This window comes from Aulonocara stuartgranti (genome assembly GCF_965226115.1).
Source record: "Aulonocara stuartgranti genome assembly, chromosome: 18".
In the NCBI taxonomy this organism is placed as follows: Eukaryota; Metazoa; Chordata; class Actinopteri; order Cichliformes; family Cichlidae; genus Aulonocara; species Aulonocara stuartgranti.
In genome coordinates this window covers 4,300,075-4,326,333 of record NC_138954.1, presented here as the reverse complement: position 1 = coordinate 4,326,333, position 26,259 = coordinate 4,300,075, and the positions used below count along the sequence as shown (strand labels likewise).

Sequence of the window (26,259 nt, the reverse complement as noted above, 5' to 3'; positions counted from 1 at the left end):
GCCCTGGTGTGCTGCAGACGGCCCCAGCCAGCAGCACAGGCCCTGGGGTGTTGCCTATGGGTCCAGACAGCAGAACAGGCCCTGGTGAGGCTCAGTTGGTTTATGCTAGCAGCACAGGCCCTGATGTGGTGCCTATGGGTCCAGCCGGCAGTACAGGCCCTGGTGAGGCTCAGTTGGTTTATGCTAGCAGCACAGGCCCTGATGTGGTGCCTATGGGTCCAGCCGGCAGTGCAGGCCCTGGTGAGGCTCAGTTGGTTTATGCTAGCAGAACAGGCCCTGGTGTGGTGCCTATGAGTCCAGCTAGGCCCTGGTGCGGTGCAGATGGCCTCAGCCAGCAGCACAGGTCCTGGGATGGTGCCGATGGATCCAGCTGGCAGCACAGGCCCCGGTGCAGTGAGATGGCCTCAGAAAACAGCACAGGCCCTGGTTGAGGCTCAGTTGGTTTATGCTAGCAGCACAGGCCCTGGTGTGGTGCAGACAACCTCTGGTAGTAGCAGAGGTCCCCCCCAAAAAAGACCACTTTCCAAGAATTTACAGAATAGTTTAAAATACTCTTTGTGTCTGTATCCAGGTTGGATGAGCGCCGAGTATTTGTATATGTGTGCATGAGGGTGGGAATGCATGTTTAGGTCTGTGTGCGCCTATTCGTCTGTGTCTATATGTCAGCTCGGGTCTTACACTCCACCCCCTTGGAACATCTCAGGCCCTCCAAGGTATGGAGGCTTATTTCCCCTCACCACACTCCCTGCTGGTGGCTGATGCCCTCAGACATCGGTGCGTTCTTGGTGTCCAGGGCTGGACGCTCAGGTCTGTACCAGCTCACTCCCCGGTACGGCTGCTTGGTGGGGCCTGGTGCCCGTGGCTCGGTCGGGCCCCTTGCGGGGGTTCGATTCACTCTGGCACAGCTGACTGCCCCCAGTCATGTCTGTCCTATCTGTAACAACTGAAAATAAATTAAAATAAATAAATAATAACAAAGGTTGATCAAATGGACCAATATGGCAAGGCCGTGATGGTCCATTTGGTAAATTAAGTTAGTTGGGCATCTTTTTTGGCCTTCAGACAATAATTCTGATGGCTAAAAAACAAAACGGGACAACAACAAGAAAAGAAAGAAAGAAAGAAAAAAGTAATAAAAATGTATCTAAAACATATTTTAAGATGAATCTTTTTATGACTGAGTAAAAAAAAAAATGCTAAAATTCGAGTGCAGTGTTGAGTAAAATGGTTTTATTAAAATTTAATTGACCCTTTGAAATTATTTGTTGGAAGTCTTAAATCCCACTGAACAGGGGAAGAGAAAGAGACAGAGACACAAAGATAGCAACACAGAGGTAAATAAACATGGAGACAAGACACTGAGAATAAGACAGAAGGGGAAATGCCCAAAGTCTCATATCTCTGACAAGTTAAGTCACTTTTATTCATAAAAAAACCCAGAACTTAAATATAATTATAAACCACACATAAACATAATCATAGAACAATTAAAAGTAAAACATACCAAAAACACATCAAATGGAGAGTGAAGCAAATATTATTAATAACAACAAATGCACATATTAATAATATAAACCAAAATCCTTCAATAAAAAGGCTACAAACAGAAACAACAATTTGAAACAGCAATAAGAAAACAGTGAAAGTGACTACAGATATAGACCTTCCTAGGGAGGCCTGAAGTGCAAACATACCCTCTACACTCCCTTCATAAAACAGGGGACCATGATTACCACCATAGTTGGCCGGTCTGAAGGCACTGACCTCAACTTCCATACAATGTTTGAGCAGGACAACCAGGACAGACCCACAACATACAGAGCCTTAAGTGACCGCAGGCAAATCTCATCCACCCCACCACCACAGTGATGGGCAAGTCTCCCTGCCCACTGTACAAAATGTGCTTCACAGACGTTGTTTCATGTTGTAAAGATTGTGCCTTAAAAAAATAGCCACAAGAAGTTTTAAAGAAATCTTTATTTCACTTTTAAGACACATAACCAACACCAACATACGAATCAACAGGATGAGCACATGCTGAAATTCAGTCTTCATGAAAATCAAGATTAAATCACAAAATGTTTGGTCTCATGTGTGTTTCTTTCCAGCTTTGACTCTGTGGAGTAAAACCTCTCCACTAAACAAAAAAATAAAACATCTCAGCAACTTTTTTGTCACCTCCACAGCTCAACACGATACAAATATCACATCAAATGAATGTAAATACGTGTTTCATCTTCATTACAGGTTTTAATGGAATATGCAACAAACAGAATTAGGGCTGTGACATATCATATGATCTGCAATAATACTGGTATAAATGTTTACAAAAAAGTGTGTTTAGAGGAACATCATGTGTTTGCATTCACCCCAATGAGTCAACCCCAGTCATGTCTCACAGCCAGAGCCATATGTCGGGCTCCAGTCACAGTTTGGTAGCTGAATGTTCGCAAAATATGCAAGAAAACTTTTCCCACTGAAAGTGAAAAAAGCAAACCTGTTACAACACTTTAAGCAAAAACACACTTGAGTACAACCGGGCTGTGAAGGCACGTGAGCAGGAGATACTAGCAGCAGTGATGTGCGACCCAAAGGTAAACAAATGATTCAACCATGCATCACTGGAGCACTCGCGAGTTACATTTCATATAACAGCAAGAGCAGTCAGTGGATGGAAATTACTGATGTGCTACACGGTGGAAAAGCAGGAGGTTAAAAAGCTCGACCCAAGATGAAACAAACCAGGTAGAATTTCTTTTCCTTATATGCAGAGGTGGAAAGAGTACTAAAATATTTTACTCAAGTAAAAGTACTATTACTTTGCTGAAATTTTACTCAAGTACAAGTAAAATTACCTGTCTAAAAATGTACTCAAGTAAAAGTAAAAAGTAGCTCATTTAAAATGTACTCAGAGTAAAAGTTACATAGTTACTTTTCTGTCAGCAGGAGGACAGCCGCTTCTGAGTAGTGCAAAAAAGGACAGTGGGATATAAATCTCAAAGTAGTTCTTTTTTAGTGAAAAGAAAAACTTTACAAATTAAAGTGCAGTGGCAGTTAAACTGCAAGTCTATACATGAAAATGGATAATGGTCACCAAAGCAATCAACCAAACCAAACCGTCAGGTATCACAGTGTTTTCAATACAAAACCATATCATTCTTTCACATGAGAATGTGTTCTAAACTGTCAAATAAGAGAACAAGTACTGAACTGAACGGCAGCTGCTTTAAAAATGTTTTTGAATTTTTTAAACTTGGCCCTGCCCTACTGTACCTCTAGATTAAAGTTCCTTTGTATCCATCCTAGAGTGTTACTCTCTGAACTTCCTGTTAATTTTGAGGAGCAGTTGATTTTCAGAGTTAGTAGAGTTCATCCTTGCTCACTTTGCAGTGAACAGTAGTCCAGCACAGCTAAAGAGACGCTCGAAGGCAGCTGAGGCAGGCAGGCCAGTGTTAAGTTTGAGAGAAAGTTTTTTGATGTCCCTAATAAGACATCAATGCATTACATAGCTACCGCTGGTAAATTATACCAATATACCTCGTGGGTTTTTTTTATTGGACAGTAACAGGCTAGTTAACGGGAGGTTGCAAGTGCTAATTAACAAGTAACAGAAGTCAGCTGTCTTTGACTAATCTAAGGTAAGTGAGCGCTCTGTTATTCTTTTGCCTGCAGTGTGAACATATGTGGGTTAAGTAAGAAAGTAGCCGCTTCTGTCTTTAATTTAACTATTTTTTTAAATAAATTCTTATTATTAACAAACAGGAAAAACGTAGGTAAACACATTTTCTTTTGGCAATTTACCAACCCAGTAAAAAAAATGTAAGTTGCGTGGACAACAACGTGCCCGATTACAGCAAGTTGCTAGTACCAACCAACGTTATCTGTGTTCTTCACAGATGTCTTAACTTAATGTGATTCATTTGAACACAGCCTTTTTGCTACCATAACGGTACGAGTTGTATTTAACTTACCTCCACATGCTTGCGCAGGTTTGATGTGGAATTTTTAAAAGCTGCTAACTCGGTCTCTCTGGGCAAACACAGCTTACACTGCATAATAAAGCTGTTGCCTTTCTTGCACTTGAAGCCGAAATGGTCCCTTAAATACGGCCAGGGGTTCACATCCGTTTCTTCGAGTTCAGGGTCAGCAGAATTCGACGGGGCTTCTTTTTTCACTGGATCCATAACACCGATGTCAGACTCCATCTTTAACGTGACCTTAGCGCCAATTTGTTCTACTACCCATCATTCCCTGCAGTATTTCCGAAGTGCAATGGTTTTTTTAATTTACTCAGTAACGGGTGTGATTGAAAACGTAGCGAACTACAATACTTTTTAAAAAATATACTTAAGTAAAAGTAAAATTACAGACTTGAAAAATGACTTTAAAAAGTACAAATACACAAAAAAAACTACTCAATTACAGTAACGCAAGTAAATGTAATTCGTTACTTTCCACCTCTGCTTATATGACAGAATTGTGCAGGCTCCGCATTACAAGGTTATTTTGGATATTAAGCTAGAGTGTAAGCACTTGTAATACACTTTTCTTAAAACTTCCAGGAAAAACACCCCTGAGGATACTTATGTGCTCATATTTCATGTATGCCGTGTCACTAACATTGCACTATAATGTTGTTCATAGAGTATTTAAAGGTAGAATGGGAGGCAGAGCCTTCAGCTTTTAAGATTAGACTTAAAACTTTCCTTGTTGCAGATGGGGGTCCCTCCCTGAGCCTGGTTCTGCTGGAGGTTTCTTCCTGTTAAAAAGGAGTTTTTCCTTCCCACTGTCGCCAAAACGCTTGCTAATAGGGGGTCATATGACTGTTTGGGTTTTCTCTGTTTTCATTGTATTATTGTTGGGTCTTTACCTTACAATATCAAGCACCTTGAGGTGGCCACATTTTCACACTTTGAATTAGCTAAGCTGTCATCAGTGACAGCAGCTCACTGGAAGAGAAAGATGGAAAATCCATCATTTACTTACACATATAAATGCTGCTGCCTGCCGAGCTGATAAAATGTACATTATTTTTTTTAAATGTAAGTTTCTTGAAATATTATTTTGAGGCTATATCTCCCACCCCTACATACAATAAACAATACAGAGTTTTTTAAGGAAGGAGGTCATCTGATCTGCTCTGATCTGGCTTCTCAGTGGACTGCTTCATCTGACAGTTCTCCCACTTTTAACTAGTGTGAATCCTCATGTGTCTTTGTAACTGTATCCTCTGAATGAAGCTTTTCACCTGTGTGGATTCTCATGTGAGTTTTCAAGTTTATCATCAGGCTGAATCTTTTTCCGCAGGTGCTGCAAGAATGTGGCTTCTCACCTGTGTGAACCCTCATATGTCTCGTTAGTTTGGATCTGTACTCAAAGGTTTTTCCACAAATCTCACATTTCACAAACTTTTTACTTGTGTCAGTTTTACGCTGACTCTCTGACACAGGAAAGTTGTCTTGCTGATCTCTGCTCTCTGGTTCAGGAGAGCTGGAAGAAAGGAGATGTTCACTGTCCAGCTCTGGCTCACTTTCCTCATAAGTAGGAGCCACCATGAAGATAATAATGCCTTCAGTCTCCTGCTTCACTACAAGCTGATCTACGTCCTGACTGGTGCAAGGTTCCTCCTCTTCCTCTTTTATCTGTGGAAGCTCCGGATCCTCCTGGTCGAGGCTGAAGTTTCTCTCCTGGTCCCCAAAAACCAGTTCCTCCTCACATTCATGCTGTTGTGGGAAAGCTGAGGTGACAAATGGACAAAATTACTTGTCTTAGATAAATATAGAAGTATAACAAGAATGACTACTCGGCAGTGGTGTCTACAGCTGTCCATTTCCAACTCTACAACAGAGTTTAATCAAAATATCATCAGAAATATCATCATATCATTTACCCAGACCTGGAAACTGTTAAAATAAGATTTCATGCACTCACTTCTAACACGTTAGTAAATTTCTATGCACCAATCACAGTTTGTCCACCAATTACTGTTGGAAAGATGTTTATGTAAATGATAAGACAAACATCAGACAGAAGGGGAAATTTAAAAGTAGGATTAAAATATGGGGATAAAAAGCAGCGAAGCTCTCAGAAAACCTCGACTAAAAATCAGCTGAGTTTATTTAAACACTGGCCTTGAAGAACTCTGATGTGTTTCCAAAATATCTTTATTGAATGAATTAAAGTCATATTAATTTTTAGGTAAGACCATTACGGTTTTACATACCCCTGCTGTGTAAGTTCATTTCAGGTTTCCAGATGTTATCCAGCTGTCTGAGCTGCTCTTCTTCAGTCCAGATGAGGCCTTCGTCCTCCTGTTTGAGTACAATCTTTTCTACGTCATCACTGATGCAGAGTTCCTCCTCTTCCTCTTTGATCTGTGGAGGATCTGGGCCCTCCTGGTCCAGACTGGAGTTCCTCTCCTGGTTGGAGACCTGCTGGTCATACAGGCCCTCCTCTTCCTCACACTTCATGTTAGGGGGAGATCTTGAGGAACAAAGGGTCACTGAGGAAAAAGGTTAATAATGTGATGACAGGAAAACACATCTGAGCATGTCCTCATATGGGAGTGAAATTTAAACTGTACAAATGTGAAAAATGAAAGTGTAAGTTACTCTCGAGCTCTGATACTCTTATTAGGAAAGTTCAGAGTACAAATCATTCAGGTAGCTGCTGCCAGCTTCACGCTGCAAGTAAATGTTTGTCATTGTTGTAGATTAAACTGAAAATCTCACAGTGCCATAGCAGATAAGTACCAGTCAGGTTTCACAGCCAGTCATTGCACAGAATCAACCCAACTAAAGTCATCAGTGATCTGAAGATTATTAGGGACTCAGAGTTTCAGTCTTAGTTCTATTTGATCTCATTGCTGCCTTTGATACTGTTGATCATGACATTTTAAATCAAAGGTTTCATCATTTAGTTGGTTTAACTGGACAGTTCTCAATTGGCTCTCGACCTTTGACCCAGTTAAACCTCTCAGGTCATCAGGTTCAGATCTGTTAACTGTTCCCAAAATCAGATGTAAGTGTGCTAAGAGTGTGTTCAGTTACTGTGCTCCTGTTCTTTGGAGCATGCAGCCATAGTTTGCCTGCTGTGGCTGCATTCAAAACTAACAACTATGTTTCCATGCTTTGTGAATAACACTGACATCTGTGAGATTTGAGCTGATTTAGTTCGAGTTAAGACTGTTTATTAGAACATTACAAAGTTATTTTAAAAACTTCATCATTTTCTTGAACCCAAATATAATTCAGTTGAAAAATATACATTTTAACATGAGGTGAGGATGGTGGGGGAGGCACGATGGTCTTGTAGGGTTAGACCCTGATTAAGGGGTATTTTTGAAAGTAAAGCCCATCTCTCAAAGTCCCTGCCGGCCTGCCTCCACCTCGGGAAGCCTGTGGGTGCAGACGGAGGTGAGGAGCACCACAGGCGGCAGAGGACTGTCTGTAGCCCCGGAGTGAGGGTCAGAGAGCCGAAGCAGACAGCGAACTGTGGCACAGTGCAGAAAACAGAAGCTTTCCCTCCCTGCCTCCTTTATCTTAATCTTCTAAATAAATCTTCTATAAAGGCACTTTCTCTCGGTCTCAAGGTTTGTTTAATGCTAAAAGTTTACCGTAAAAAAGAGACGCACTTGTGTGATTAGCCGCTCCCTGATTTCAGTATGTTAGCCTACAAGCTGAGCTCTGATCAGGTCCTACATGAGTTGTATTCTTGTGTTAGTCCACTGAGACCATCGCAGTTTTACCTGTTATGCGTAACTTTATCTCGGGTTTCCGGCTGATATCCAGCAGTCTCTGCTGAAGGTTGATCTCATACTGGACGATCAGACGTTCTGTTAACCTCAGAGCAGATTTCTTCTGCAGCAGTCAGCCGGTCTCTCCACTATTGCTTCTAAACGAACAATAAAAAAAATGTAATTATAGAAAAACACTTCTGAGAAGATAAAGTTTTAGTTAAAGTCTGTAATGAGGGCATGTTGCTCACATTTGCAGGTGAAATTAAAAGTGTGTAAAAATGAAGTTATTTGTGCACTCTGATGCAAATGAGAACTTGAGTTCTGACATTTTTCAGCAACATTAAGAGTAAAAAAAACCTTTCAAACAAAAAAGAACTCACTTATTACTGACTGACTGATGATCTATTTTGGAGTTGATCTCGAAACTGATCTACATCTTGATATTTTTCAAAATAATCTTCACTATTGGGGGTGGCTGTAGCTCAGGCGGTAGAGCAGATCATCTACTGATCGGTTCGATTCCCGGCTTCACCTAGTCTGCATTTCAAATATCCTTGGGCAAGATACTAACTCCAAGTTGCCTCAAGTTGCTCTTTGATCTGTGGAATGTGTGTCTGAATGTTGGTAGAAAGCACTAAGAAAAATGTGCTTGTGCGAATGGGAGTGAGTGGGTGAATGCACAAGTTTTGTAAAGCGCTTTGAGTGCTCAAGATTGAGTAGAAAAGCGCTATATAAGAACCAGTCCATTTAAAACTCCCTGTCATGTTTTCACGAATACACATTAAATAGATCTGACTTTTTTTTAAATTTTATTCTTTATTACTTTTCCATCAACCAAAAAAAACCAAAAAACTGAGTATATAATAATGATTTATGTACATCGTAAATGATTAATGTTAGGAGGACACAGAGATATATTATATATACTCTCCCATGAAAATCATTCATATATTATTTCAGAAAAATATATGCAACCCAAAATAACCCCCCAACAACAAAAGAAAAAAAAAAAAAGAAAAAAAAAAGACCCTGAAGCAAAGGTTTACAGATAGTGCTCCAGAGAGAAAAAAAATCAAGCAAGTATAACATTCCAGGGTTTCGGGCTGAAGTTTAATCCAAGGATATCATGTTAGTTAGAGAGGCATCCAGATTAGTGGTTGCAATGATAAGCTGCGTCCTCTTCCGTTTCCAATCCATTTAATTTCACGTCCCTTCTCCTGTCCTTCTATTTAGCAGACCAGCAATCGCAGGTTCCCCAGGTTTTCTTTAGCAGCTGTGACGTTACTTCTCCATACAGGTTAAATAGATAGAATCATTTCTGTACATTATCGATCATTTCCTCACCTTCCAAAAATAACAAAAAATTTCCCCACATTTTTTTGAAGGAAGCATGTTTACCCTTTATCATAGACGTAAGTTTCTCCAGAGCAAGGGTTTTTGACAATGTCGATAACCAAATTCTCACGTGTGGTCTACTAGTGGATCTCCATGATTTGGCTATACTGTATTTCGCCTGTAGCAGGCAGAAGGTTGTGGTTTTTTGGTTAGCTTTGCTCAGCTGGATTTCAGCGGGGAAAATTCCTAGGATGCATAATTTAGGACATGGATCCAATTTGACACTTGTAATATGTGCAATTATTTCTAAAACTTCCTTCCAAAACTTTTGAATTTCTGAGCATTCCCATAGGCAGTGCATCAGTGTGCCCTTTTCCCCACATTTAACACATATGTCCGGAGTTTTGGGGTCAAATTTATTTAATAATGTTGGGGTAATATATGTTCTCATTAACCATTTGTACTGGATTAGTTTAAATTGAGTGTTTATAGATTGTGTTTGAGCTTTCAAGCAAGCTTTTTGCCATTCCTCTGTAGTTATACTACACTCTAAGTCTTGACACCATGCGCGTCTTTCTTTTTCTGAGGATATTTGAGAGCCGTCTCTAAGGTTATTGTAGAAGCGAGAAATTAAACCCTTCTTCAGCTGATGGTTTATTGCTATATCCTCTAATGAGTTTAGGGTGGGCGGTGTTAGAGATTTTTGAGTTTTTGAAATGAAGCTTCTGACTTGAAGAAATTTAAAGAAATGTTTGGTTGGAATGTCAAATTTCTGAGTCAAGCCATTGAAACATATTAAGGTGTCCTTGTCAAATAGATCTGCAACTTTGCACAGGCCTCTGTCGGCCCATATTTTAAAGCCCAAATCTTTCCAACCGGGTTTAAAGGCCTTATTGCCCCAGATAGGTGAGAATTGGGATAGTGCTGGCATTTCATTTTTAAACTCGAGTGCCTCGAACCGCACACGAATAGTATTTTTAACAAAGAGGTTTGATGTATCTTTCATCAGATCTTTATATTTTGCAGAGTACAGATAAGTGCTGAGTGGTAAGGGGGTAGTACTTGACCTTTCTAAATTTACCCAGGGTAGGGTAGTTGTTGAGAACCAGCATGAGGCCGCAGAGAGTTGGGCAGCCCAGTAGTACCATTTGAGGTTTGGAACACAGAGACCTCCTCTGTCATACGGAAGATATAGTAGCGAAAGACGCAGTCTAGCTCGTCTGTTATTCCAAATGAATTTACTGAATATTGTTTTTGTCTTTGTGAAGAAGTCATCTGGAGGGTTGAGCGGAATGACTCGGAAGAGATATAGAAATTTTGGAAGGATGTTCATTTTGAGAATATTTACACGTCCAATCATCGAGATTGGTAGCATAGACCATCTATTGATTAAGCCAACAACAGAGTTGATAGTAGGAGAATAATTTGCGTTTACCAAATCGTTAATTTTTGGAGTGATTTTTATACCTAGATAAGTGAGACTGTCTCTGGCAATTTGAAACGTTGTTTGAATAGGTGGTTTAGTTCTTTCAGAATGATTAAAAAAGAGGATGGCCGATTTGGATTCATTAATTTTATAACCGGAGATATTGCCAAAGAAGTTAATTGTTTTAAGTAGCTGAGGAATTGAACTCTTTAATTTAGACAGCATTAAAATAATATCATCTGCAAATAATCCAATTTTAGACTCAATATTATTTGTTCTAATGCCAGAGATGTTTTGGTTGTTCCTTATCACAATAGCCAGTGGTTCTATTGCTAGGACGAAAAGAAGAGGTGAGAGGGGACAGCCTTGACGTGTACCTCTACCTAGATAGAATGGTCTAGATATAATATTGTTGGTTCTAACTGAGGCTATAGGTTTATTATATAATATTTTAACCCAGGTCATGAAGTAATTGCCAAAGCCGAATTGAGATAGTACCTTATAGAGATAATTATGTTCGACCCTATCGAAAGCTTTTTCTGCGTCTAAGGAAAGCAGAGCCATGTCTAGTTGTTCTGAGTTTGTGTAAAGTACATTCAGTACTCTGCGAATCCCATGCTGCGTTTGTCGGCCTTTTACAAACCCATTTTGGTCATTATCAACAAGAAGAAGAAGGTACCGTTCAAGTCTGTTTGCCAGTACTTTGCTTATTATCTTGGCATCAGAGTTTATTAGTGAAATTGGTCTATAAGATTCACATTTTGTAGGCGGTTTCCCAGGCTTAGGGAATACCGTTATAAGTGCATTTCGCAAGGAGGGGGGAAGCTCTTTTGAATCATAGCTTTCCACCAGCATGTCGTACAGAGGGAATATTAATTTATCTTTAAATATTTTGAAAAGGTCTAGTGGAATTCCATCTGGGCCGGGAGTTTTTCCCATTTTTAATTTATCGATTGCATTGGAGAGTTCATTCATCGATAACTGAGAGTCTAATTCGCATCGGGCTTCTTCAGAAAGTAAAGGGGTACTTATTGAGTCAAAGAAGGATTCTAGTGATTCTCGAGTCGTATCTCCTGTTGAAGTATATAGTTGTGAATAGTAGTGTTCAAAGAGTTCACTTATTCTATGAGGATCTGTGATATTTTCGTCTGCAGTTCTAATTTCATTTATTGTTTGTTCGTTCAGTAGCGTTTTTATACGCCATGCCAAAAGTTTTCCTGCCTTTTCCCCTTGGTCATAGTAGGTCTGTCTCAGTCTAAATAGTCCGGCTGAGGCTTTCTCAGTAGTTAATTTATCGTATTTTGCTCTTAATCTTAAAAGTTTTTGTTGGTTTTCTTTAGAGTCATTCAGGTTTATCTCAAGTTCCACTTCTTTTATTTGACCTTCGAGGTCCAACATCTCAGTATAGTTTTTATTTGCTTTGTTTTTGGTGTAGCCTATCATCTGTCCACGAATAAAGACCTTAAAAGCTTCCCATCTTACTGAGGCTGTAGTTTCGGATTTGTTGAAGTAGAAATAGTCATCAATATTTTTGCCTACATATTCCAAATATTTTTGATTGTGCAGCCAGTGTGGTCTTAAACGCCAAATAGGGTTACGTCTAAAAGCTGCTGTGACTGAGAAGTTAAGCGTGGTTATTGAGTGGTCAGATATAAGCACACTTTTATATGAGCAGCTGTTAATTCTGGAGATAAGAAAGTTTGAGATAAGAAAATAATCTATGCGACTGCGGCTATTATGACTGGCTGAGTAGCAAGAATATTCTCTCCCTGTTGGATTTTTTAATCTCCATATATCTTTAAGATTCAATTCAAACATAAAGTGTTGTATGACTTATCTAGATTTTGGATGGGAAGAGTCTAAGCCTGATGATCTATCAAGCCTGGGCTCTAGGGTACAATTAAAGTCCCCCCCAACAATTATCTCACCGTGAAGGTCTGTAATAGAGAGAAATAGATTATTATAAAAGTTGGAGTCGTCAATATTGGGGCCATATACATTAACTAATACTAAATCTTGATTCAGCACGGAGCATTGTAGAATAATGAATCTCCCTGCGGGGTCCAATATGGTTTTTTTAATACACATGGGTACTGATTTATGAATGAGTGTTGCCACTCCTCTAGCATGTGTTGAGAAGTGGCTAAAGAAAACCTGACCTGGCCATCTCCTCCTTATCCGGTCAGTTTCATTCACGAGTAAGTGTGTTTCTTGAATGAAGACTATCTTTGGGTGATATTGTTTTATTCTATCCATTACTCTTTTCAGTTTAATATATTTTCTAAGGCCTCTTACATTCCAGGAAATTAGATCAATATTTGAATAACTACTCATACAGTTTGTACCTTTAGTAATCTGGGTTTGACTACATCTCGTCTCTCCTGTCGAGACTCACAAGTTGTTATTTCAAGAGCACTGCACTTTAAAAACAATCTCTTATAAACCAGAAAACAAAAGAAAAAAAAAAAACAACCCAGAGATCTTCCATCGGTGTAGATCTCAAAACCTTCCCCCCCAAAGTCATAGCGGATTGGTTATGCATCAGATCCGTGTGAAGGAGCTGATAGAGCGTCCTCATGATTGAAGTTACAAACTTAGGTCCGACCGTATTAACTAAAGAAGTGGCCATACAAATGTAACTGAATGAAAAGATTTAGACATAGCATACCTAAGGCCATCTATATCATACCTGTACACCAGCAGCCGTTATATGTCCGGTTTGGAGTTGTTCATCAGAGTTGCATATATTTGATGTAGCGTTTCTGAGTGGGCGTGAAGTTTATCCCTCGTTTTGTTGCCGGACTTTTCGCATGAAATCTTCCACCTCCGCTGGTGTGTGGAAGAGGAGCCTGTTGTCATGGTGGAGAATCCTCATTTTTGCTGGAAAGATCAGTCCGAAGTTTATATGCATTTCACGGAGTTGTTGTTTTACCTGGTTGTATTGTTTCCGTTGTTTCTGGACTTCCGTTGACAGATCAGGAAAAAACATAATGTGATGTCCGTTGTGCGTTATTTTTCCCTTCAGACGTGCCGCTCTCATCACCCTCATCTTGTCTTGATAATTCAAAAATTACATGATGATCACACGGGGTGGGCCATTTGGAGTATTTCGCCCTTGTAGTCTGTGTGCTCGTTCAATGATAGGTGGGGATGGGAGCGCGTCTCGTCCCAAAACATCAATTAAGAAAGTTTGCAAGAATATTGTAATTTCTCCTTGTTCAGTATTCTCAGTCAATCCGACGAGTCTCAGATTAGATCTCCGGCTTCTATTTTCGAGGTCGTCCACCTTTAACTGTAGTTCCTGAATTTTCTTATGAAGGGAAGTCTCTTTACTTACGAGGGAAGAGACGTCGTCTTCAACTTTACTGATGCGAGTTTCTGCGGAGGTGAGCCTCTCCGAAAACACTCCAATCGCCTCTTTTATTTCTTGGTTTGATATTTTAACTTCTTGCAGTTGAGCAGTGAAATGTACTTTCAACGACTGAATTGCGGCCAAAACACTCGCCTCGGTCTGTTGAGCACTAGCACTAGCGCCTTCCATTTTCTCGGTTTCAGGTTCGTTGTTAGGGTCATCGTCTGATCCATCCTTTCCGGCTGTTTTAGGCTTGGACATATGTTTGGTCGGCATCTTGGTTGTTTAGATCAGAACAGAAGCTTAAGTCGGTGAGGCAGCCGCTAAAAGATTGGATTTTAACCGCTGTTGGGCGTAGGCAAAGGACGTTGAGGTCGGAGCTCGAAGTCTCACTGCCACTCAGGTGGACGCCATAACCAATCTCCCTTAAATAGATCGAACTGATACAAACTGTAGGTTTAATATTAATGTTAACACTTCAGAAAAGTGATTACAGTTTTACCGCTGGTCTGTAAATCTTTCTCAGGTTTCCAGATGTTATGCAGCTGTCTGAGCCGCTCTTCCCCGCTCCAGACGACGATGCCTTCATCCTCGTGTTTCACTACAAGCTGTTCTCCCTCTTGACTGATGCAGAGTTCCTCCTGTTCCTCTTTGATCTGTGGGGGATCTGTGTCCTCCTGGTCCAGATTGAAGTTCCTCTCCTGCTTCCAGACCTGCTGGCCAGCCAGATCTTCCTCCTCCTTACACTTCATGTTGATGTGGGACTTGAGGAACAAAGTAAAAAGAAAAAGATTAGACAGGTAAAGGTGCAGCCTCAGTCAGCAGGGCTGTACACTGTGAGCATGTTGCTCACATATGTGAGAGAGGTTTGTACAAATGTTTCAGAAGCACCATGTGACTCCCTCTCTTTGTTGGAAAGTCTTATTAATTCACTTTATAACTATTACTTTGAAGATAAATTTCTACCATCACAAAAATATTATGACCTCTTTAAAAACAAACAACGGCAACTACATGACTTAAATTCCATGTTTAGATGAAGGTAATGGTCAATGCCTTTTGACAGGGGAAAAACCTCCACACAGAAGAATCTTACTTGGCTGAATCATAAATTATTCACCATGATTAAAACTGCAGATGAGCAATAATCTGCATTTTATTTTAGCCAAAGAGGAATGTTTCTGTTTGTCTGTGATCTGACTTTTTCTGCTGGCTCCAAATTTCATTTTATCCTGTGTAAGTTTGTTTCTCTTCCTGTTAACTAGCAAAGTCAAAATCACCTTGATTAATTTAACTTTAATTCAATTATAAATGTAATCATTTTATTGAACAATTAATTTCATTTCAATGAAAAACAATTACTTAAAAGAAAGAGATTAAGTTGGAGAGAGACATGTGGCCATCTTTTAGTGAGTTAGACCCTGATTAAGGGGTATTTTTAAAAGTAAAGCCCATCTCTCAAAGTCCCTGCCGGCCTGCCTCCACCTCGGGAAGTCTGTGGGTGCAGACGGAGGTGAGGAGCACCACAGGCGGCAGAGAACTGTCTGTAGCCCCGGAGTGAGGCGTCGTGAACCGAAGCAGACAGCGAACTGTGGCACAGTGCAGAAAACCGAAGCTTTCCCTCCCTGTTTGGTTTTGATGTGTCTCATGAAAGTCTATTGTTAAAAGTTGACCTTTAAAAAAAACGGACGCACTTGTTTGATTAGCTGCTCTCTGATTTTAGCCTGTTAGCTTACAGACTGAGCTCAGATCGTTCCTGTGTTAGTTCATTGAGAACATCACAGTTTTACATACCTGCTGCGTGACTTCATCTCGGGTCTCCGGCTGATATACAGCAGTCTGAGCCAGTGGCGGATCTCATCATCCTGGACGACTGTTTTTAATGTTTTTAACCACGGAGATTTCTTCTGCATCATCAGTCTCTCATTGTTAAACTCTCCCAGAAACTGAAGACAGTTGTGCCATTTCCGCGCTTCTTCTTCTTCTATTGAGTAGACGGCAGACTACACATGTCCAAGGGTAATACTGTCCTCCTCAGGCCATTGGCATCAAGTCAAAGCCTTAAAGTCTGGTACTTTGCGCATGGTCATTTTTTACGAACAGCAGAATCACAAGACAAAGCGTGCCAATGTTTATACTTTTCACTGTGACTGCCAAATAGATGAAAAAGTAGATGTTAAAAAACAACTTATAGTTTTGTCATTGGGCTGGTAGAAAGCTATGAGTTTCTGTCCCTTTGTCTGACCTTAGAGACTTATTTTAAAAGGAAACATTACAATCCTTTAAAGCAAGTATTTTCACCTCTGTTCCCCCCTCTGTACTTAGCTTTTTTGTTGTCATGTCAGTAATTGTCCAGTTGATGGCTCCCTTGGATCACAAGCCTGTCTCATGAGTCCAAGTGAATATATTCTTAATAAACAGCTTTGAAGAATTTGTGACCAACTTTGTTTAATTCGGAACATCATCATCATGAGTCAAACTCACTCTTGGATCTACAAAATATTTAACAAAAACAAACATCACTGAATCATAAGGTATTTGCTCCAACTCTTAGTCCAGAAACACATGAGTGAACTAGATCAGCTGCTCCTCCAGTTCAGCTGTGGATTTATATCATTATTTATATTTGTAAAGTGGATATGCAGTTTTTCAGTACTAATATAAGCATTTTATATCATTGCTTTATTGACAGATGTTTGGTGTTCAAGGTCAGGCATCAGTTTGAAAAAAACAAACAAACACACTGAGTTGAACTTGAACTTCCTACTGACAAAAACTAAAATTGGTGCAAAAATAACCAGAAACATATAAGAAGCATCCTGGAGGTGCTGCAGACAAGATAGGACCAATAACATGTCAACAGGAAATCCTTTTTACTAATTTGTTTATTTCTTTTTAGATTTTTACTCTCCATTTTAAGCCATGATGTTTGCTGATACTGTGTTCCTACTGTTTGTTCTCATTAATAGTTCTGTTTTTAACATTCTGTGCTGAAGCTGGAGGAAATGTTTCTACAGTGTCAGATGATACAGCTCCAAACTAAATAAGTGACTAACTAACGATGCTTTAATACACTTTACTATAAATTATGATATAGTGCACTTTCTTAAAATTTCTTATTGCTCTGTAATTAATTGTTTTCTTTATAAATGTACAAATGAGAATAAAATCTGTGTGATAAAGGAAGGTCTGTAGACTTCTCTGTTAAGATCAGTGAAGAGAAACAACAACATACAAATACCTAAGAAAAATATTCAGTAAACATTTAGAAGATAGAGAAGTTTATGTTGTCATGTGGAGAAATTTTTCAAATAAAAATATCCATAAGCATTGATAGTCTCCATGGCTGAACAGACACAGGAAAGAGCTCCACCTATAAAACGTAAAAACATCAAGACAACATGTTGAAGATGTCGAGGTACTGCCCATAATGTTTGACTGACATCTGATTTATGTGCAGCACATAAATACCACAATAATGATGGAGAGAAACTAAAAGGGAACTAAAATACAGATTTAAACTTACAACAATATGAAAGACTTCAGTCTATTTCACTTTAATCAACTCAGCAGTGGCTCCATAATAAAGCCTCAGTCCAGCATAGAGCGGCTGAGTGAATGTGGTCTGGACTCTGTGGAGGAGAGTCATGGTTTCAGAGACGCTGTAGAAGGACAAAATACCTGCTCTGTGATCCAGGTACACTCCTACTCTGGAGGAACGAGGACCTGAGACACGAGTGTGGATGTTGTTGTACCAAAATGTAAAACTGTTGTTGTTACAATCTAATGACCAAGATTTGTCATTAAATCCAAAAACACATTCATCTCCTTCTCTGCTGATATTCTTGTATGCGACTGCTACATAAACTCTCCCTCTCCACTCCACCTCCCAGTAACAACGTTCAGTCAGACTCTCTCTACTCAGGACCTGCAACCTGTTAGTGAATCTGTCTGGATGATCAGAATAAGACTGTTGTTGATTCATAAATGTTGCTTTTCTGTTCCCCTCTGATAATAACAGCCGTTTGTATGCTGTGTTTGGATCCAGTGTGATTTCACATGAATATTTTAAGAATCCAGCTCTGGTCTTTGGCTCTGGTTGTGACAGTAAAACATCCACTTCAGTGACTGTCAGTGAGATGTTTGTCCGTTCCTCTCTCAGAATGTCCTGTAGTTTATCTCTGACCTCTGACACAGCTGCTGTCACATCCTCAAAGTAGCTCAGAGGACGGATATTGATGCTGGATGAGTCTGTAGACTCACTGAGTGCTGACAGTGAGGGGTAGTTGTGTAGAAACTGGATGTGATCCTCTGTGTGTGAGAGCTGCTTCAGCTCAGCATCTTTCCTCTTCAGCTCAGTGATCTCCTGCTCCAGCTTCTCCTGAAGCTCTTTGACTCGACTCACTTCAGTTTCCTGCTGGGATCTGATCTGCTGCTTCACATCAGAGCTTCTTTTCTGGATGAGATGGATCAGCTCAGTGAAGATCTTCTCACTGTGCTCCACTGTTTGATCAGCAGACTGATTGATGGCCTCCACCTCCTGTTGAAGCAGCTTCACATCTTTCTCTCTGTCCTGGATTCTCTGCTGGATGTTTTGTCGACTCACCTCCAGCTCTCTCTGCCTCTCAGTCCTTTCTGCTGCAGCTGAGACTGTGTCGTGGCCTTTATGTTCATCCACAGAGCAGAGATAACAGATACTCTGCTGATCAGTACGGCAGAACATCTTCATCACCTCATCATGACGAGAGCAGATGTTCTCCTGGAGCTTCTTGGAGGGCTCCACCAGCTTGTGTTTCTTGAATGAAACTGCAACAATATTATGAGTCTGAAGGTGTTTCTCACAGTAAGATGCCAGACAGACTAAACAGGACTTGAAGGCTTTCATTTTTCTTCCAGTGCAGACATCACAGGCCACATCTTCAGGTCCAGCATAGCAGTGATCAGCAGGAGCAGCTTGGAGTCCAGTCTTCTTCAGCTGCTCCACTAAAACTGCTAACATGGTGTTTTTCTCCAGGACAGGCCTCGCTGTGAAAGTCCTCCGGCACTGAGGGCAGCTGTAGATTTTCTTCTTTTCCTCTTCATCCCAGAAGCTTTCAATACACTTCATGCAGTAGCTGTGTCCACAGGGAATAGTCACCGGATTCTTCAGTAGATCCAAACAGATCGAACAAGAGAAGGTTTCTCGGTCCAGCTGAACACTTTTCTGCGCCATTTCACCCAACAGTGTCAGTGACTGTGTGAGTTTCACTTCCTCAGAACTGAAACTGCTCTGATCTAAACAACATAGGTTTCTGTAGCGAATGGGATCTGTCAGCTCTTATACGTCACCACATGTTGGTTGCACCCATCTTCAAACTGCAGATCAGAAGGGGAGGGAACAAGGGAACATGTGGACAGAGAGGAGGTGCTGAGTTAGAGAGCAGGAAGAGGGAGGGTTATCAGACACCAATTCAATCCTGGAACATGTGAGCCTGTGAGTTTTTCATTTAAAAATAGCACTGCTCAGCCTTTAAAGTTGTTAAATAACCTTAACATTTAAAAGACAATCTTTTTATGTAAATTTGTTTAAATTATCATTTTAGTCATTACAGGATATCAAATACTGCAGCTGAACTAAGAAATTGTTGTAGAAAAAAGCAATAAAAGGTCGTTCCCCCTCTGTCCCCTCCTGGTCACCTGTGCCTCAATTTTATGAGATGAGATGGATCAGCTCAGTGAAGATCTTCTCACTGTGCTCACTGTTTTATCAGCAGACTGATTTTATTCCACAACCTAGACATCCACATTACTCACACTCTCATAACACATACATATAGGGCCTTGGGATCAGGCATGTTATACGGTGTCCAGAGGACGGTCTTTGTATTCAACCTCACCTCTGGCGCTGGTGCCTATGGAGCGCCAGGACTGCCATAATGAATTAATTAAATACACCATTAAATAATGAATTAAATGTGGCAATAATTAATTAAAATTGGAATTAATTAATTAAATAAATAGTTATGACACATGTAATTAATTAATTATTGACACGTTTAATTAATTATTTATGTATTTCACATTTTAATTAATTATTCCATCCATCCATCCATTCGCTTCCGCTTATCCTTTTCAGGGTCGCGGGGGGCGCTGGAGCCTATCCCAGCTGTCATAGGGCGAGAGGCGGGGTACACCCTGGACAGGTCGCCAGTCTGTCGCAGGGCCAACACACATTTAATTAATTAATTATTGACACATTTAATTAATTATTTAATGCTATATTTAGTTATTTCATTTTGGCAGTCCTGACGCCTGGCTCTCATCTTGAAATAATTTTATCTGTCAGCCTCACCCATCAAACTCAGGGGGCGGGGTTAACGCTGATCAAGTCAAAACCATTGCTTAGGCCTGGTGGCCATTGTTTCTAGCACACAACAACCGGCATGTGGAAGCTAACAGAACTGAACTTTGAAAAACCCTGTTTGTGTGTCACCAAATACCGTTTTAATATTTTTTTAGCCGAGAATGTAGTGGTTTAATCTTCATGTGTCTGGTCGGTTTGTCAAGATACAGCCTCTTTGCAAAAGTGCTTCGATGATTTCGGAGACGTCTGCCCAGTCTCACGGCAAAGCGTGGGATAGACCCGCTCGCCTCGCAAGCAATCCCACCGACAAAGCGCAGGCCCCGGTACACAGCTGTAGTAACCCCCGCTGACTTCTTTTACTGAGGTTATATTTATCGGTGTTTTATTTCCTGATGTTCTTATGTGTCCTACGTGTTTCAGTCGCCAATTCTGAATTATAACTAACATTAAAAACATGTTTAAGGAGGAGAGAGAGCAAATAAATCTGTTTAACATCTGATCTTTGGGTTTTTGTTCAGTAATCAGCGTGACCTGTGTATAAACGCATAAAAGAGATAACGTTGGTGTTTCTGTCATGTAGTAACTGCTGGCTTTAACTGTACAAAGGTTGTTCGACACTATGAAACACATACAGACTTCATGATGTTCGGCTAATATTTTTATTGTGAATATTAATCATGAGGGTAAACGGCCCTGTACACCACGGAGCGAGGTCAGCATATCCACGATATGCAGAGTTTCCCAGCTGACTAACTGCCAACTATTCCAGAGACGTGAAAATATACAGCATAAAGAAAAGTGTAAGAGACCCAGCAGCAGATTAGAATAACAGTTATACATTTAATAAATCACCAAATGAATCCAAGAAACGAGCAAACCTGTTCCGACAATTTGAGTTTGTGTTCCCTCAGCTGCAGACTCGCTGCTGTTTAAATGTTTGAAAAGGAAGATTAGATATAAACAAACGTCAAACGTAGACTCATTCTGCCTTCACATTTGATATGAGGCCACACAGTAAAAAACTGTCAATTTTACACTTAGAGAGTTGATTTTAACTCTGTTTCAGATAACATTTGGTCCCACTCAAAATTAGGGTAAAATTTACTCTATGGCCAGTGTTAACTTTTTAGTGTTAATTCTACTCAGTTTAGTGTCAAAATTAACAACAAAATGTGTAAAAATATTTAACACTGAGGGTTATTCACACTGTTTAGAGTAATATGATTTCACTTTATAGAGTTATTTTTAGTCCAAGTTCACTCTAATGTGTAATAATATTTCATTTTCATTATTTTTTCATATTTATCATATGATGCTATATTTCTAAATGGCTGTGATCTATCCTATATTATGAAAATAACTACAAACATACAGGTTACAGTAACAGCATTTATTAGCATAACAAACTCTTACAAATGACAGTAAGTAATGACAGTTGTCATTCACTCCATACGACAATTGTATGTCAAAAGGCCTGGGATAATGCAGGCTGTCAACATGAAAGACAACTAAATCTTGCTTTGTCCTGGTCAACTCATAAGCATGGAAATGTTCTTGAAAGGCTACTGTACATAATGGCAAAATGAGAAGTACCAGTTTCTCATGTATTATCAGAACTGACTCAATCTGGTAAAACACAGGCATTTCAGACACTACTTTGCCACAAATAACCAAATGCGGGCGGTAAACAATACCATTCTGTTTAGCCCAGTTCACTTTCATAACTTGAACTCTATTGGGCAGTTGCATTGCTATTGCAATTCCAGAACCTCCTTTTACCATATCTAAAGACACCATTTTTCCTGGACCAATGTCTAACCGACTAAAGGTTGTTGAAGATTGCCAAATGTATGCCATATAATTCTGGTGTTTTTTTGGCCAGCGTTTTGGTGATATTTTTGAATGATTTGAGCAGTTTCTTGAAAAAATTGTGCTTACCTTCATAGCGCATGCACCAACTATGAAGTACAGGCCCTATTTTTTGGATGCAGCGAGGATAATGGATAAGAAAATGGTGCTTTGGTAAAAGTTTTTTCTGGGGATACAACATCTTGAACAGTTTGTGGTGTTCCACAATCAAATGTTTTAAATATACACACATACCTTGAGATAACATAGGAGAAAATACAATGTTAACTATCTGTAGTAATAAAAGTAGTAGGCCCCGATGTTGGTCAGTAGAGGTTACCAAATCTCCAAACATGAGGGGAACATTCCTCAGTAAGCACCATGTCTGAATAGCATTCAGTCCCAGATCATTAGACTCTCCACCTAAATTCACAGCTACTGGCCTATTGTTTTTCTCCATGAATCCATAATCAAAACTTTGTATTCTCAAATTCACTTCTCCCAATGTAAGATGTTGTTCTTTTAAATACAAAAACAATAACTTCAGTTTGTACTGGGCCACTCCTTCCAAAACATCATGCATCACATCAACTGAGAAGTTCTCAGTTGTGTGAAAATATGTCAGTGAATTCAATAAGCATGAACTCTTTACACCAAAAACATAAGGAAGCAATGGATTATTAGACATTTCCTGACAGTGAGCAGTGTGGTTGTCTTTGGTGCGCAACACTATTTTGGGGGAATCTTCAGAGAATTCTGTTTGAAAGTCATCTTTATCAGCTAAACAAAACCTGCAACAGTACCTTGCACTGAAAGACTCCACCAGACCAAACAAGCTATGTAAGCCTAAATTATCACCAGTGACCTGTACCACACTACCACGAACATAACCACCGAATAGTGGAATCTCAATACCATCGCTCTCTAACACTTTAATGTCTCGAACAATAGGAACAAGAATTTCACTAAAACCATAACGTTTCAGATCTTGTGCATGAAATAAGGCACAAAGGTGTATGTTGGCCAAAAAAGAATTCCATTTGGGAGAGAAGTTTCTTAAGGTAAAATATACTGCACCCAACTTGTGAATACCTCGCTTGGAACCAAGAGGATTTGCAACCTCAAAGTCATCATAGAACATTTGGATCTGAACTGTGTGCTTTTCTGTTGAAAAAAAGAGGGCGTGTCTTCAATAGAGATCCATCACAAATATCTCTGCGTCTTGAATCACAAGTGTCTGATTTTTTCAACATTTCTCCAACATGCTGACTCTTAAATATTGATTCCAATGTTGATAAAACTGGAACATACATGAATTTATCTTGAACAACTGCCTGATCATATGTTCCAGTCTTTTTATTTCGCCTTGTGTCAAATCTTGAGCCAATTACACATTCAACTGGTTCTACAGTTTCCCACTTGTCTGATAAATATTTTGACCTCTTGTACTCAGAATTAAGAACTGAGAAAGGATTCTCTAACTCATCAAAACATGCTTCAACTTTCTTGCACATTTCTGTTTCTCTTTCATTACTAAATACATGCTTAATGACTGTTTCTTTAGCATGTTGTTGGATATCTTGAACAATCTCTTCCATGGAATTCACTACAGAATTCACTACACTTTGGCCTACACCTGCTGCCTTTAGATCAGAAATAACAGCTGCACAACTATTTACAAGGTCTGCTGAAGATAATTCCGACTCAGCCTCTAAATCAGGGGTGTCAAACTCAAATACACAGTGGGCCAAAATTCAAAACTGGAACAAAGTCGCGGGCTAACATTAATATTTATTGAAAAAAAAAATCTTCCTCTAGATATAAGAATGAATCTTTTTTTATGGACTCAAACAAGTTTTGCTGAAAACCTGAATATGGAACAAGCAAAGCTTAATACTAAACAATATATATATTAACTGTATAATACCAGTAGGCCAGCTCTAATAGTAATTTGGTATGGCTTCGCGGGCCAAATGTAATCAGGCTGCGGGCCAAATCTGGCCCGCGGGCCAGAGTTTGACACCTATGCTCTAAATGTTCAGGCACCACATCAACATTAGCAGTAGTACTTGTGTCCGTAACACTTTGAACTGGTGAAAAATCTAGTTCTGCAGAATCAAATGAACTGCTTACGTGGCATTTGTTCAGGTGCTTTTTAAAGCCAGAAAAACTACTAAAAGAACGTGAGCATCCCACTTGGCCACATTTGAGATATAGTGTCCTCCCAGTACAGAGACCATGAATTACCTTAAGGTGTTTTACAAGGCTGTTTGGTCTACCATGATCACTTTTGCAAAGAAAGCACTTCATTATTTTGATCTCAATGGATACTAACGCACCATTCTTGCTCGCAACTCTGGGAGTTTCCTTTGTTTCCCCAACATCAATGTTGTAAATGGTTGTTTGCAGAAAAGTGAAAAAGTTGGTCAGGGATGAACTGCATGACGTATCAAAGACATAATGGGCCTTAAAGAGTTCATCAAGGGCTCCTACTGAACCTGTCGCTTTACATGGAAGTGCATGCTTGTCAATCACAATGAAGAAGGTGTGGATGCTGCTTCTTGTGGGTCCCTGAGCAAGAAGGTAGGGCTGACTGCTTCGGGTGATGTTGTCTAGATGCTGCTGTACACTGGTTCCAGCCTACAACAACACATTAAACAGCAGTATTTAGTGACTATCCCATTAGATTAGATCACCTTACTGTACATTACAATGGCGGTGATGGAATATATATTTTAAATAACATACCTTTAGGAATTTGATGAGGTTATCGACAGCTTGAGATGCAGACATCTTTCCTGGTCTCTTTCACCCTTGTGCAGATGGCGGTAGCAGATGTAGCAGCAGCAAGATAGCAGACATGTCACTGTCCCAGCCTACAGACGAATAAACAAAGAATTACTCCAAAAATACATTCGATAGACAGAATTGCCTATATAACCAACAATGGCAAATAAAAACAGTCAGTCATACCATTCTCAACTTCAGTAGCTGACTCAGCATTGCACATCAACTCCAAGAGCTCCGAGGTGGGTACAAGTCCATGACTTTCCTTTACAATCTTTGATTTGAGATCGATGGGCCACCTCTCCAAGAATTTGTTGGCAGTGACCTCATCAAACAGGAGTCTGAAATCTTGTTCTATCTATAATGCAAAAATAGAAGATAAGAGGTGTAATGAGTGAAATTGCAAGCTGCATGGAATATTTCAGTGATTCAACAAATGAAGATGTCTTACCAGTCCTGGTGTGTCCAGAAACCGCGGGAAGACTATGAAGACATCTGCTGCATTCTTATCATCGCTGACCATTGAATGCCGATAAATGAAGGTAGCTTTCATCTTTTCACGGATAGTGTCTTCATCAGCAGAGTGTCTCAAAAGAGCAATAGCTGCTTTTACATCCTCATCTGATAACACTGTCTCAGTGGTGAGTGGTCTGGATCGACCACGGCCTGGCCCGCCAACTTAAGAAAAAACAATTTGATTGACTCCTGCCTACAAATTAGATCAGAATCATTTAAATCACAAGTGAACTTACTTTTAGGAGATTTGGAAAGTGAGACACTTCTTTCCTCTGCAGCTTTTCTTTGAATTGTCTTCAACCGCCACGCAAGGTATCCTGAACCGCTCTCTGGATCATAGTAATGTTCTTATGTAATTAAATACAAGCAGAATGTTATCAACATTTCTGAGGGCAACTATGTGTTTAATGTTGCAAAGTCCCCTTTACTTACATATCCATGTTGTGAATATGGGTCTTCCAGATATGGAAACAGAGCAACAATCCCCTGCGCATACATCACTCTTACACTTTTAGGGGGAGATGTCCTAATGTATAAATTCAGTGATGACCGTCACTCAATTGGCATTGAACATCACAATTAAAAATAATACAATACTAAAAATGTTTCTTTATAGACTACATTTATGATTCTTACCCATGTGCTTCTGTCATCTCAGCAGCAAGTATGTTTATCATCTGTCTTCTAGTTGCATCTGTCAGAGATTTGGTTTTTGCATACTCTTGTATGATGTGTTCACCACCAGGCTTTGTTGTTAGGATTTTTTCAATCAACTTAAATAGACATAAAATATGAAGTCAGAAATTTTTTAAACCTTGAGAAAAACTGGAAAACGATTACATAAAAACACTTCACATCAAACATGCAAATTAGACTAACAATGTTCACTACCCACAGCTTTTGCCCCATAGTTT

At 39.8% G+C, this 26,259-nt stretch overlaps 3 protein-coding genes and 1 long non-coding RNA gene across 6 annotated transcripts; all 4 read right to left on the bottom strand.

Annotated features, from left to right (window-relative positions):
- Positions 1–1,959: 1,959 nt before the first annotated feature.
- Positions 1,960–14,329, bottom strand: LOC309694574 (uncharacterized protein). Its single transcript, XM_082514766.1, has 4 exons — positions 13,189–14,329; positions 7,748–7,893; positions 6,224–6,502; positions 1,960–5,737 (listed from the first exon to the last, which is right to left on the bottom strand). Exons 3-4 carry the CDS (start codon positions 6,468–6,470, stop codon positions 5,193–5,195), a joined length of 792 nt encoding a protein of 263 aa, XP_082370892.1. The 5' UTR covers positions 6,471–6,502; positions 7,748–7,893; positions 13,189–14,329; the 3' UTR covers positions 1,960–5,192.
- Positions 14,330–16,295: 1,966 nt separating this feature from the next.
- Positions 16,296–19,285, bottom strand: LOC309694523 (tripartite motif-containing protein 16-like). Its single transcript, XM_082514671.1, has one exon. It carries the CDS (start codon positions 19,061–19,063, stop codon positions 17,399–17,401), a length of 1,665 nt encoding a protein of 554 aa, XP_082370797.1. The 5' UTR covers positions 19,064–19,285; the 3' UTR covers positions 16,296–17,398.
- Positions 19,286–21,569: 2,284 nt separating this feature from the next.
- Positions 21,570–26,247, bottom strand: LOC309694617. The gene is made up of 2 exons (XR_014272940.1): positions 26,208–26,247; positions 21,570–24,132 (listed from the first exon to the last, which is right to left on the bottom strand). It is a non-coding gene; the product is annotated as an uncharacterized lncRNA (long non-coding RNA).
- Positions 24,513–26,192, bottom strand: LOC309694595 (uncharacterized protein). Of its 3 annotated transcripts, none has more exons than XM_082514791.1 (7): positions 25,982–26,192; positions 25,778–25,871; positions 25,582–25,692; positions 25,281–25,507; positions 25,016–25,187; positions 24,791–24,918; positions 24,513–24,682 (listed from the first exon to the last, which is right to left on the bottom strand). In XM_082514791.1, the coding sequence occupies exons 4-6, from the start codon at positions 25,380–25,382 to the stop codon at positions 24,851–24,853; spliced, it is 342 nt and encodes a 113-aa protein (XP_082370917.1). In that variant the 5' UTR covers positions 25,383–25,507; positions 25,582–25,692; positions 25,778–25,871; positions 25,982–26,192; the 3' UTR covers positions 24,513–24,682; positions 24,791–24,850. The 3 variants fall into 3 exon arrangements, with proteins under 3 accessions (XP_082370917.1, XP_082370915.1, XP_082370916.1); XM_082514789.1 differs by having other exon boundaries at positions 25,582–25,674; XM_082514790.1 differs by having other exon boundaries at positions 25,582–25,871.
- Positions 26,248–26,259: the final 12 nt, after the last annotated feature.